This window comes from Vombatus ursinus, unplaced genomic scaffold (assembly GCF_900497805.2).
Source record: "Vombatus ursinus unplaced genomic scaffold, bare-nosed wombat genome assembly UNPS02014825.1, whole genome shotgun sequence".
NCBI lineage: Eukaryota > Metazoa > Chordata > Mammalia > Diprotodontia > Vombatidae > Vombatus > Vombatus ursinus.
The window spans coordinates 4,569,512-4,583,995 of record NW_020954603.1 but is presented as its reverse complement, the minus strand read 5'-3'; the positions used below and the strand labels follow the sequence as shown (position 1 = coordinate 4,583,995).

The 14,484-nt window shown below is 41.4% G+C and overlaps 1 protein-coding gene across 1 annotated transcript in view; it reads left to right on the top strand.

Moving 5' to 3' along the window:
- Positions 1-14,484, top strand: part of FAF1 (Fas associated factor 1) — a 427,400-nt gene that overhangs the window by 200,036 nt on the left and 212,880 nt on the right. The window contains exon 7 of the mRNA XM_027837985.1: positions 1,213-1,318. Coding sequence (XP_027693786.1) covers positions 1,213-1,318 — 106 coding nt within the window. The remainder of the gene's footprint in view (positions 1-1,212; positions 1,319-14,484) is intronic.

Genomic DNA, 14,484 nt, shown 5'->3' with positions numbered 1-14,484 from the left:
GGGGAATGATTGAGAAGGCATGATGATGTAAAATAAGAAAACATATCAACAAAATATTTCAAACAATGCCATATAGTCCTAAATCACAAAGTAAATGTGACCTATCATCATTATCTCATCTTTACCATCCCCAGACCCAAACATTTTGCACGTAAACATCCTCACCCCATTACATACAAACATGTTTCCACGATATTTACCATCACTTCCCAAGCACACAATCCAGGTCAAAAATGAGCAAAGAAAGAAAGAATTCCTCAAGTGTGGAGATATACGCTGGACATTTTCTCATGCAGTGAAGAAAAGTACATGATTGAAGGGTTTGGGTAACAGCACAGAGTCAGTTTCTATGTATCGATGAGTCCCAGGTTGAAGAATATTTTTGACAGTGTTGGCATATGAATTTCAAAAGTTATATAGATTTCAATATTGAAATCTCTCCCCTCCAGACCCAGACTCCTTCAAAAACCATCCTGACATGCCCCACCACCAATTTTTCTCTTAGGTGAAAGGGATCTCACTTTCCTCTCATTTCTCATAGCATTCTCCATGGACTCCACTTTTGGATTTAGCTCACTCTTTTAATAGTTAGGTTGCCTTGGGCAAATTTTATAACCTTTCTGAGCTTTGTTTCCTCATCTGTAAAATGGGGCTAATTATACTCCTACCAGCTCCCTCATATGGTTGTTGTAAGGGAAGCATTTTGTAAACCTTAGAGTGTGATATAATTGGAGGCTGTCATTATTATTGTTAACTCTGTGCTCTGTATTGGTCAGACACAACATTTTATTTCTCTTCTTCCATCTACTTCTTGTAAGATTGGTCCAGAATTGTGCTTTCTATTGCCTTTGAATTTAAGTTGGACTTGTCATGTCTGGTGTTCTTGCCCATCTGAGCCATTGGAAGATAAATACTGGCGCTAATGAAAAAAAAGACAGCATATGGCTCTCGATACTAAAATTTTATTTTGTAGGTAAAATATTTCTAGCCAAGTGACTCTGCTCCCTTTGGTAGAGAAGGAGTTAACAGGTTAGCTCCCCTTGGTCATCCTCAGCATGGCTTCTTGCCTTTCAGAACTGCCAAGATGCTCACATTGTGCCTGGACATGTCGGTGTCGAGGTTAGGGTCCTCCTGAGGGTTCTGCAGCTCACTGCTCAGCAAGCTAGAACATGCTTGTCCCTGATTTCCTTGTTTTTCTTTCAACCCTTTCAGTGCCCTGCAGGAGTCATTAAATCAGAACTTCATGCTGATTGTCACCCATCGAGAAGTCCAGCGGGAGTACAGCTTGAACTTCTCGGGAAGCAGTACCATCCAGGAGGTGAGTTCTGTCTCACAGCTGAGGAAGAGAAGGAGCTCATTAGAGCTCATGTTGACCCTGTTAAAGAGGGCTTCTCTCTTCTGGCTGGAAACTCTCTTTATGTTTCATTACTGGGCTCTTAATTTTAATTAACTGGAGCATCAAAGATTACTGTAGATAAACTAAATGACCTGACCTTCGAAGGATAGATGGGAGCTCTTGATAATTCTTAAAATACCCCATTTAATGTTATAGAAAAGGAAGTCATTTAAATGTGATGAATTTTATAATTTAATAGTGAGTAAATAGTAGAAATATTCATTAGAAGAGTTGAGAGAAAAGTCATTTGTTGACAGGTTATCTTTTAGAGAATGTTTCCTCCTCAAATTTGGGTTACTCAGCATGCACTGAGGGGACAGGGGAAAGGGGTGCTGATAATTTATAGGCATGGCATCATTTCCAGCTTCAAAATGGCCAACCAGAGCCACTCTTAAAAAGAAAACCCCCCCTTCCTAAAGAGAAGCAGGAACCCTGGGTGTGCACATGAACCCGCCGTGCTGAGCACCAGAAATCTGCCACCGTGTGCAACTGACCAATGTGTGGCATAGGATTCCAGATTGTAAGTGACAGGCCACATTGCCTTTCTGGACCTAAATCAGGCTTTTAACCGTAGGTATTTCTTAGACCAAATAATGCGCAGGGTGGTGGTTGTGAGGAGTGCTTTGAGCCAAGGCTCAGTAAACTACTGGTGGTATATCAGATGATAAACACTAAAAGCAATGCTATTGCTAAGGATTGCCTGATTCCCCCTGAGATTGATGGGCTCTTTTATGCAAGGAACCGAAGTCGAAGTGCTATTTGTGTCATTTTGCCCTTGTTCCCAGTGACCAGACTTCAACCTGGGAAATGGGTAGAAGTAGATCAAGCTCCTGTGAACTTTATTTGTATAATTTCTTTCTGTATTTTAAACAGATTATACGGGCAAGTAAATTTAAATATTGATAGCATTAATCAATTATTAACAATACTACATTCTAGGTTTTTTCATGTGTGTGGATTTTTTTTTTTTTGGTGGTGGGAAGGAAGGAAGGCTGTAAAAATAAGCAGTGTCACTTCTGACCTGCATGGTGGATCTTTTCTTTTCCTGACTTTAGAATATTCTTGTTCAAAGCCCCCATTACATTGCAGCTACCAGGATGAGGTAGCTGTAGTTAGGTGTTCCTCAAGTGCTGTTGGTGGTCAGAGTATATTGTTTTTTTAAAACAAAGGAAATAAAATTTCAGTATAATCTAGAAGCTCCTGTATCAGTAACAGAAGTGGAGAAATGTAGTGGCAGATCTTATGGTGGCCTTGATGGGTTTTTCTGAAGAGCAGTACATTTAATATGAAAAGGCTTGAACAGTTCTTGGTGAATAATGGGATCTTTGAAGGATATGGTTATGTTCATTGCTTCTTCCTGTTAACATTTCATATCACACACCCACAAGATGAAAATAAGTTAAGGTTTCTTTGATTGAGAAATCCAAATGCCCAAGTGGTGAATAGTGAACATGATAAAGAACTCAAGTTGATTTTATTCTCTTTGGGTATTCCCACAGGTTCGTAGGACTGAGGGGTGCAAGGAACCTTAGAGTTTTCTGGTCCAACTCATTCATTTTGCAGAGGAGAAAGCCTCGAGCTGGGCAGAGAAAGGGACTTACTTGCCCAGGGAGGCACAGGGAGAGAGAAGAGCTTGGCAGTGAAATCAAGCCGTAGGGCTTGACATCTCTTCCCATTGTGTCTCATTTGAGACAGAGTTCCTTTTCTCTTGGGGAACATCATAGAGAGTTCTTCCTTTTTCTTTTTTATTGAAAGTTCCAGAGGCTTAGGTTGGTTTTATGATTTACTTTGGTATTTTACCTATCATTTGTCAGAGATGCAACTTCTTCCCACAAGGGGGCAGAAAGGACTCTCCCTCAGATTGTCTACAAATGCCATCGAGTGCTTTCAAATGAGCTTCTCTCCTATTAACAAAAAGGAGCATAATGGCCAAGTTATTGTTTGATTTACAGATAATTGGCATATTGCAGGAAGGAGACTTAATTTCACCCTTTTAAATTAAACAGGGAGATTTAAAAAGACATAAAATATTCATTAATGTTCGGTGATTATAAAGTAGTGGCATATATTTATTTTTCCTTTATTACTGTTTCGATGGGAAAATACTGCAAATATTTCCGAAATCGAGTTGGCCATACTGACAAGTTGAAATGTTTAAGCAGTGTTAATGCAATCTGCTCACACCTGATATCCTATGCAGAAGGATTCAAAATGACTCCATTAATTATTAAAAGAAATATTTAAAATTCTATAAATGTACCATTGTTCGCCACAGTTGGATGCAACTGTCTCTCCAGGGCTTGGTGTTTGGATTGTCACATATATTTTTAGGCTGCAGTGACTTTAAAGTCATAAATATTTTTTCAGACTGTTTTCCAAGTATGGTTTACCAGTGGTTTCTGGAACAGTTTTGCAAGGAGAGAGAGCCTTCATTATTCCACAGTGTTATCTCTTTACCAGGGCTTCAGTTTTTCCACAGAGTTTTAAAATATTTCAGATTGTGCCGGCCATAGCTAAGAAGTGGAAAAGCCTGTGTTGTTTCCAACTTGTTCCTTCCTGTCCACCACCATTCTAGGAGTAAACAGGTGCTTTTCTTTCTCTTACCCGTTTTATACAGTGAACGATTTTGCAGGATATAGCACCCGGTGATCTTCTAGTCTTGTCCAGCAATTTTGAGGCGCCTCTTTGGGGAGTCACTGATGGTTTTCCATGAACTTCTATTACGCAGAAGCCATAGCCACAGGCTTGGTAGGTAGGGTCAGAGCTAAAGCGCAGCCATTTCTGCTACAAGACCGAATCCCCGCTAGATTGGTGTGAAACCAAATAGAACCTTGGGACTCATCTGCTGTTTTATTGTGTAGCTAGCTCATGGGTGTGTTTTATATTATTGACATGGAGACATAATGATGCTCGATTTCCTAAATTACAGATTATGCTGTATCATGTTCCAGGAATCTGCTTCCTTTCATCTTAGCCTGGTACAAGTTTTCATTGTAGTGTTCACTATTTGGACACTCCGTTATGGAAGGCCTTTACGTTACATTGGAAGGCAGGTCTGGTTTTGAATGGAATTTCTGTTCTGTGAAATACAACTGAAGGATGAAGGCATGTTTGATCACCTGTTTTTATGAGGTGTGACAATTGTGGACAAACAGTGAGGTAGAGAAATGGAGGCACCAAAGTGCTTTGATTCTGCAGCCATATATGTTCATGTAAGTTGGCTCGGATAGAGCACAAGCAAGGAGAGTTGTTGCTCTGAAGAGCTATCTGTAAGCTATTGTCTGGGAAATCCCTAAGTGGTTGCAACTCCGCTCTAGGATTCTGTTTCAGCCAAGGAGATGATGAAGTGGGCTCCTCTCAATTGAAGCTCTTTAACACGTTTCCTTGCTTTAATTTATTTGTTCATTTAAAGTCCTAGGGATCCTTGTCAAGGAGAAGGGAATAAAATGGGGATACCAAAGAGGACAGAAGAGAGGGGGAAAGAAGTTTTGACTGGCCCCAAGAAAAAATACTTTTTCCTCCCCATCATTTTGTCAGTAGCATCTGCTCTAAAGTAACCAAATAATGTAAAAATGTAAAAATGACTGTGAATCCTTGATTCCTTCAGCACCTTATCTGTAGTTCACTTAAAACCAGTTAACTTTAATGGAAAATGAAAATAAGCCCAGCATATTTGAATGAATTTGCTCTGGTGAGGAGAAATGACAAGATATATTTTTCATTATCACAGTATTAATGGATTTTACTGGTTGCAATCAAATGCATTTGAGTTGGGTTAAAAATGTAATTTGCATAATCCCAAACCCCAAACACAGGTGGGGAAAGGGAATGATTAGTGGCCCTAAAATCTAGCCAAACTCTTCTTGGAAACTGACCAGTTGTTGTCTGTCTTACTACTGCAAAGGCCAGAATAGCAGGCAAAATCTGCCCCTATTTCCATCTGCTATTGGCCAACTACGTGCACCCAGTGGGGTCTCACCCAGAGACCCCGAAGTATCTCTGTTGTAGATTGGAAAGTATTCTTTTGTCATCTCTGCTAATAAGGTCTGTAAGTCATTGCTGGAAAGAGCTGAATACTTGAAAAGTTTCATTCCCCACAACCCCCAGCAATATCACTATTCATACTTGATATTTATTTAGCTTATCATAATAAAAACTGACCCATCTAAAGGTATCTCTTGTACTCTTCTGGGACACATTTTCCTTATTGGGAACTTGTCTAACAAACCAACTCACAAGTCAGTAATTGTTCAAGTGAGGATTAAAGAGAGACAGCAAAGGTCAGAAATCTGCAACAAGACAAGTACTTTGTACATGAGTCATATTTGTCAGTCATCATCTGTGCTAAAGAATTATACTGTGATAAGTTAGACTAACCCTTAATCTGGAAAGAAAAGCCTCCCATGGTCCAAATTGGGAGAGGGTGTTTTGTTTATGATGTGTCTCTGCAACCCACAGACTATTTTAGGCCCCATTCCCTCTGGGTGAAAATTTTGCCCAAAGCTTTAATATTTATTTTTACCTTCATGTTTATCACCAGTCTTTCAAATTATATGTGTAAGGCTACATAAACTGTGGTTTATTATATGTGTAATAACACATAAACTGTGGAATCTAGTATCTGAGAGTACTTTTATAAGAGCTGATTTGAGCTTGAATCAGGGTTTGCAAATGCTTTATGGACCATTGTGTGTGTGTGAGAGGATAGCAGGGTAAAGGTGCTGCAGTCTAGTTGGAAAGTTTCAAGAGACGTGGCTGTATCAAATGAGATGCCCCTAAATTAGAGGGGCATTAGATTAGAATTAACCGATTTTCATGGGTATATTTCAAGAACTGATTTTTTAAAAAACCATTTAAAATCGTGAAGGCTGCCTTGGCAAGAAGACAAGTAGTTTTTCTCACTTCAGCTCAGGGTGATGGATTCAAACCTCTCTTAGCTTTTAGTGAAAGAGATTATGAGCTTGTCGTTTAAATCTGCATGTTAACTGTGAGTTTCAAGTTGCTTTTGAAAATGAGAGCTGGTGAAACCAAGCCAGCCCCTGTAGCCAGCCCAGTGATGAGATTGCTTCTTTCCCCGGGCGGTTTTTTGTAGTGTTTAAATAGGTACACCAGCTCCCTAGGAAATCCAGCTTTCATGTGATTCCTCCTCATAGTCATTGCAGCTCCCCGGAAGAGACTTCCACATTTTATTGCAAAATTTAATGTTTGCTTTGGTTTAAGATGCTCTTGACCGGCCCAGCTTGCTCCCCTTTCATTTCATCAAAGAGAATGCTCAAGATGCCTGCCCAGAGTGCCCCTGACCCACTCGCATCCAGCGGCAGGACCCACTCCCAGCACAAAGGCTGCCACGGCTGATGCCACGGCCTGCAGAGACCGGACTCTTCGGAGGCCCTGATCAGGAGGCCCAGTTCCCGGCCTCTGGCCACCACAGGCTCCAGCTGGCCTAGAAGTTATTGGGAAATCATCACCAGGGCCATCTTTCTGTGCAAGAAAAGGCAGAGGGGAAATCGTGGCGGCGCCGGGGCCCAAGACTGTAATAATCCTCTGGTACAATACACCCTTGACAGGTTGTAATCGTGCTAATTGAAGAGCCTAATTCCTACTCGCTCCGTGCTGCTCAAAGGCGGACCCAGCCGCTTGTTTTCCTTCTGACCAGATGGTCCCGATGAACACCTACTGTGCACTTGAAGGGCTCCCAGGAGCCTGACAAAGGCTGTGCTTGCCTGCAGCCGCTGCTGAAGCCGCTGCTACTGCTGCTGCCGCTGCTGCTTCTGCTGCTCCTGGGCTGCTTGCCTCCCACCTCCCACTGGACATCGGACACTGGCCCCCGGCCACGGGGAACCAGGCTGGCTGGGCTGGCCTGAACCCGAGTACAGAAGCCGGGCCCACGCAGAGGCGGCCCGTCCCAACCCGTTGGTCCCATTCTGTCCTGACCAGTGCATCCTCCCTCCACCCCCCAGCCCTGGTGAAAGGAAGCCTTGGAACGTTTCTTGGGGCTGCGTTATTGGGGGGTCGCTGCCTTTGTCTTAAAGCGGACTCTTTGAGCACTAGTAAGAGAAAAGCTGGAGCAACAGTTGACCGAGTGGACTAAGCAGGCGCTTTGTGTCCTGCCAGGAATCCCTGCTTTGGGGCCCTTTTGTGTTGGCCCTGGAATGTGGTCCCTGTCGCCGCCTCCCTGCTCTCCCCCCAGCCCCACCCCCAGCCCTGCTTAGGGCTGGGCTTATGTTCCTGGCCCAGAGCTGTTCATCATCTCTTTAATTTCATATTTTCTTTCCATCGAGTTAGCAGCTGCAGAGTGTGTGCCCAGGAGCTCCTGGTGATTTGGCAAAGTCAGGAGGGACGGAAAGAAGGCAGAGGTAGGCAGGCTGGCTGGCAGCTCCTAGGCCTTGCAGCTCCAACCCTGAGCTGAGGCCCCGGAGATGATGGAGCTAATGAGAAGCCAGTCACACATACGGACATGTTAGCTCAGTTAGTCTAAGAAGCAAATCACTGTTTTCTAGTGCTCTTCCTTCCCCTCTCCACAGTGAACCCTAACAAGGAGAAAAACTTGGAGGGAAGGCAGAAGGTGAAACAGAGCAGGAGGCAGGGCCTGGGGAACATTTGGTCCTCAGCAACTCCAGTGGGACCTGGTGATATGCAAATAGCCAAGCCAGCCTTACGCCTTTAGAAATGTGGCTAGGGTAGGATCTAAGCTTGCAAGCAAAAAACAAGTTGGAGGATTTCCCCAAACTTACTAGAAGGTTCAATATTAACCAGCAATCCCATGGAGTAACTATCTCCTTTGCACAATGGGCAGCTCCTGCCCCAGCCCTGTGGCAGTCCCTGCTTTGAGCCCCGGTCAAAGGCTTCAGAGCTCACTCTGCTTCCCGTGACCTGGCATTTTTCACACTCTTAAGCGAAGTGACTCTTTATTCTGTGTTTTTATGGTGAAGCCCAAACCGGTATGAAGGCACAGCGCAAATGGCGATACTAGCAGCCCTCAAAGTCTGTTTTTGATTGTAATAAATAACAACTAGTAGCAATGCAATCATCCTGATAGCTTATAATTAGTGAAACCGTAATTGTAAACATTCCAGCCCTTTCTTAAAGTTTATCCCAGTCTCCTTAAATAAATACCATGAATAGACTCTTTATGTAAAATTGAAAGATAATGCCCTGTGGTAGTCAGTATGTTTTCATTACAATCTCAATTAAATGTCTTGTTAAAAAAAAAAATCATCTGGGATTTCTCAGAAATATAAGTATTTCAAACTGAAGAGGGTAGAAAATCATCACTGGCCTTTAAAACAAAATTCATTCTATTTTAAAAATTAATTTGGTCATTATTTTAGGGCTTATTCATTGAAATTCAGGGTTTGGGGGAGGAGGGAACCCCAACCTTCAACCAGTCGGATAGGCGGGGATGGGGATAAGCAGTGAGGTGTTAATGAATTGATATCCTGGATTAAAAAAAAAAAGCTTTCAAGAACTTATCTGAATGAGAAAGAAAAACTTATTGAATTTTTACAGCAAGAAACTCTTTAAAATGAAGGTTAAGCTGCTTGGTTCTATTACTTGTAGGCACAATAAAAGCTATCTTCAAAGAGAGAACCTCAATTAACAGGGAAGGAAAGGAATGGGATTCATGGGGACCGCGCAGTGTCCACTCCCTTCCCTGAGCCCTGCCGAGGCCGCCTTCCTAATAATGAAGAGTTTGTTGATAGCGCTCTTTAAAATACTAACCCCCCAATTTCGTGGAAACTGTGAACAGGAACTTAGAAGGGACTGTGGCTATCCCAGGAAAAGGGTTAGCAAGAGAACCACGGTTACTCCATAACTGTTTGTTAAGCTTCTCTCTTTGATTTGAGACAGAACCAAGGATAGCCTCAAATGATTTGGGAGCTTTGTAAATATAAATTTCGCCATAGCTTAGGTCTCTTCAAGTGATAGCTGTGTCACAAAATTCTCTGCCAGTGTAGAGCTGAAAGGGACCTTATTTATAGACTGTCTAGGCTACTGCCCCACATTTTATAATAGAAAAAAAACTGCAGTCCAGAAAGAAGGGTTTTGCCCAAATTTAAAAGGCTAGTATCTGAGCTGGGCTTTGAACCCAGGTCCTCTAAACTTGAAATCCAGTGCTCTTTCTGTCATATATTTATGTTTATTCTCTTGTGCCAAATTTAATTTGGCTGTATTCTCCTAGATCTAGCCCCTCCATTTATAATTATTTTCTGATTTTTTTTAATGTGTCTTATATATAGTAATGTGAAGCCAAGGAGTTTTTCCTTTGCAAACGTATTTAGAATGGTAAGCTTTTTATCTGTCTGTCTGTCTGTCTATCTATCTAATCCTGCTGCTCACTTACTAGGGGAGGGGTAAAATACCCCATGGTTTCCCTCGATAGATCCCTGTTACTGTGTTGTTTTTTTTTTTAAAGGAAAAAAAAAAAAGATGTTAAAAGCTCATGGCAAACATTTGTAATAAATGGCACAATGTATGCCTTGCTTTGTGGTAGTTGCGTGACCAGACAGTGGAGCCCAGGATTGTTTAAGGTTTTTACAGCTGCAGGGAAAAGCATCTGTTCGGAGCAAAGCCGGCATTGTTTAATTTTGACACTCACTTTTCCATGCTTCTTGTACCAGGCTCTGGATTAGATGCCACAAGGATGAAATTTGTTTTAAGTTGCTCCCCAGTGCAGCTGTCCCCATCGATGGCTGCGTCAGCTTAAGCACAGCAGACGTAGCCTAAACAAGCATCTTTGTCCAGGGTCACCTCGCTCGGCCAGGAAGGCTCAGAGGAGGAATGTTAGTAATAATGTTTATCATGAATAATGACAGAATTAATTTGCAGGCTTATTTAGCTCACATAGGATTCCAGTTTCAGTGATTTTTTTCCCCTCCATGGACAGCAGTAGCATTATTGAACCTCTCTTTTAAATTTCATTTTTTGAGAAAATCAAGTATTCTGTTTTCATAGACCTCATTCTTCCAAGGTAAATTGTGTGGCAAAATGACCAGATTGCTTGTTGACTGAATTAGCAGGGAACTGAAAACAAAACCTCTCCAAGTCTGAGGGGCTTTGCAGCAATCTTGAAAAATGGACAATTTTATAGAATAATAATTTTTCTTTAATGTTTCAAGTGAATGAAAAATGAAAGAGCACTTCACTTTGTGGGCTTCCTGGAATTGTGTGAATTTCTACCCAGCTGGTCCAAATTGATTGATACAGGGCCAAATATTTGTCTGCCTACATTTCAAAGTCTGTAATTTGCTAATGAATTGTGGTAATAATCTTTCATCATACATGAAAGATTTAGCCAAACAATTTGCTAACTATGTATTTTGATCACAACATTTTTGGACTTAAACCAAGCTTTACATCTGTTTTACAGCTAATATACAAGGACTGGGAAGGAGAGGAAAATACCCTTAAACCTGGTCACTCACTGAGAGGGAATTAAGGGAGGCTAGGGGAAGAAAGTCCTTCGAACCAGGGCAGGGCAAGGCTGAAAGGTCCCTATGGACAAGAGTGATGGGCCAGTGCCATTCAGGCTTAAGGTGTAGGCCAGCCAGGAAATATGTCAGCTTGACTTCGGCCTAAAATAGGAGACTGTGGGCCTGGCGGAGGCCCACAATGGGTGGCATATTGTGAGTGTTCTGCGGTGCTTTGCCAGAAAGTCAAATGTCCACAAATTGGAGCTAGTTCAAGGAATGAGAAAGGAGACCACGGGGCTGTTGAGTGACAAAAATCATCAAGAAATAAGCTTAGTTTGACCAATTAATAACTAAGATTATAGTTAAAACTCCCTGCAAATATTTTTACTAGCCATTGGAACCAAAGAGATTCAGAAAAATCAGAATAATAATATATAGGAAAATAATTAGGCTGTTATTATGAGGTGGATATTTTATTTTAAACAGAATAGCTTGCCTGTTGGAGAGGCAGAAGAAGCCTTACTCTTGAAGATTTTTTTAGGTTTCAGGTTATACTCTGGAAAGAATTCTCAGTTGGCTGGTACAAGGAGAGAGGGCCAGGAGATGGTGAGAAGTGTGCCTACCTGTATCACTCTGGCAAGCTCAGTCGGCTGTGATTTCCTGTTTGTCTCATGACATCTGAATTGTTTCCATGTTGCTCATTAAGAGACTATTCAACAATAATAATTGAATAATTTTTCAAAGCCAACAGTTTAATCTCAGGTGGTTGCGAATCCAATTAGTACTTTTTAACCAATTTCTCTTAAGAGCACCTTGGAAGAGTTTTTTGTTTTGTTTGTTTGTTTTTTGGTAATGTGTTTGTGTAAGAGGTCCTGGTAAAGATTCCTCTCCCAATGTCCAGAGACAATGAGAGCATCCGTTCTAAAGGAGTTGGACCAGATGTCATCCTTGCAGAAGCATCCTGTTCTAAATCAGGGCCAAAGAAAGAGAATTGGGCCTGTGAGTTCTCAACAAAAACCAGGACGTTTAGAAGTTTGAGAACAAGGGACATGTAGTGAAGATAGCAACAACAGTGAAAGAGGCAGCCAGAGCTGTGCCCACCTGCCCCAGACCACAGGGTGACCTGCCTCCGTCGGGGCTGACATTTGCCATCTTTGCCTGTCTTTAGGAAGATGAAAAGTGTTTTTAACGTTCCTGAACACAGCATGGCCACCCATGCTGCTTCTTCCTCTGCTTCTCCTTTGAATTAGAATCTTGTTCCTCCACTCCTATCTCTCCTTTCCTTTCCCTGTGAAGTCCCAGTCAGGACCCTCCACTTCTTACCCTCCAGGAGGGTTTCCCTGATGTGCCCTCAATCCCCAAGTGCTTTGTTGGCCCTACTCATTACACCCTTATCTTAGGTTATTGCCTGTGTGGGCATATCTTCATTTTTCAGTTGGCTCGAAAACTTCATGAAGGCAGAGGCTCTGCCTTCTCTAAACTTTTTCACCCTGAGAGTAGTATAGTACTCTGTACACAACAGGCATTTAATAAATGATTGTGGATCTGAACTTGAGGTTAAAATTTAGTGAAGCTTCTATTTTTTTTCACTCAGTTGCTTCTCAATTGTCTGAGTTAATTGGAAGATGTACAAAATCAATTTGAGAACAAAATGGCCAATGCATACAGAAATGAAATAACAAGGAATTTGATTTTGCCAATTAGAGAGATTCTTCTTGGTTCAGTTGTTGACTTTTGAGTTTTATGAAAAATTTGTAATTATATTTGCTTCATTTTGAAACTCAAAATATAGCACTGGGTTTTTGATAAATATTTCTGGATCATTGATGTTTTTATCAAGAACTCTTTTGCCTAAAAAATATGTGAAATACAGATTTCATGAAGACGGTATTTTTTATGCAACCATTTCTTCAAGGTTAAAAATTTTTAATGGACGAATATAGATTAAACTCAAGTCATTGGTAATGCTTAGTAATTAGCACAGTGCCTAGCACATAGTAGTCACTTAATAAATGTTTATTGATAGACTGATTGGTGTCTATTGAATTGGGAGAAAACTTTCCATAGCGCCATGGTCATCAAAATTATACAAAGAGAACTTAATCTAGTGATATTGAATATCTCTTCCTTCAAATAGGAACTGTCTCTAGCTAGCTGTGCAATGTCAATAACTCTGAAGACCTTAATGGGCTTTGGAGCTAGAAGAGGTTTAGAGATCATTCCACCTAAGAAGGAAAATGAGGCTTGAGGCTGGGCTGCTGGGAAGTGTTTCACAGTTGGCTGACAATAAGCTTCTAAGTTGAAGGTGCAATAGTAACATTTTCTCTATCCATTTCTTAAGTCTAGACAATCAAGAAAACAATGAGTCACGTGCTGGTTTGTAGCATTTGATGATTCCTGATGTATTCTGATATATGGTTTCAAATGTACACATTGAAAATTTAGCAGGCTTTTCCAAGCCTGCACAAGCTGGGTTTCAGCACACTTCTGCTTAGAGGGGTGACTGGCCCAAAGTCACATAGGCAGGAGATATCGGAGGCTGGATGTGAACCGAGCAAGATCAGAGGCTGGTAAATTTTGCAAGATGACTCTACAGGAGGGAAAAAGAATGTCAGAGTTGGAAGGGATCTTAGAGACCATCTATTTTTAACTCCATCAAGATTTTCTCAAGGCTATATACCACATGGATATGACAGAGATGGGGCATCATTTGTACCAACTCCCTGCCTTGTTCTACTTGCCATGGAATCAGTCTAGTGGAATTATAGTTTAAGAAATAGTTAGGTGTTTTTTACATTTTAGTCTGTAAGCATAATTATTTGAATTTCCATGATTACAAGTAAACTAGGAGGTTTTATAGTAATGGGATGTGAAATAAAGAGTAAATTTGATGAAAGCTGTAGGGAAGACATGAGAAAGCATTTCCTTGATGGACCAAAATAGAATAGGTGTGAGATCACTGTTTGGGCTGGAAGTAGATGACCCCTTTTCAGGTGTGTGGAAGAGGGAATTCTTACTCTAGTTGTCTCAGAAGTCCCTTTCAGCTCAGTTATGGCAGTCTGTGAGTGTTGAATTTGAAGTCAGTAAGACAAGGGGTTTAAATCAGGGGTGGGAAACCTGTGGCCTTTTAGGTTTTTGGGTGTGGCCTTTTGACTGAGTCCAAGTTTTACAGACCAAATCCTTTTATTAAGGATATTTGTTCTGTGGAGTTTGGATTCAGTCAAAGGGCCTCACTTGAGGACCTAGAGGGCCACATGTGACATTGAGGTTGAAGGTTCTCCACCCCTGGTTTAAATCCTAGACCTGACACTAATTTAGCATCCAAGGGCAAGTCATTTAACCACTCTGGGTTTTAGTCTTCTTATAGGTAAAGTGGATGTAATCCCTGAAGTACCTCTCTCATAAAATTGTTGTGAGGATTTAGTGAGAACTCTCTCCTCTCCCCCCTCACTCCTCTCATTTATGAGTATAGCTTCTATTTCTTTAGCCCTGTAAGATTCCCAAAACTCTTGACCTCCAAAAATCCTGAGAGGCCTATGGGCCTATGGTGTGTCATGAAAGTAGCACAGTTGCTACTGTCAGTCATGCATTTTATTTCCTCCTGAATAATAAAGTGCTTAAATTTTGCCTTGAAATAAACTTTTAGCTTGAATACTGAGGATTCAGCAAGGCTCA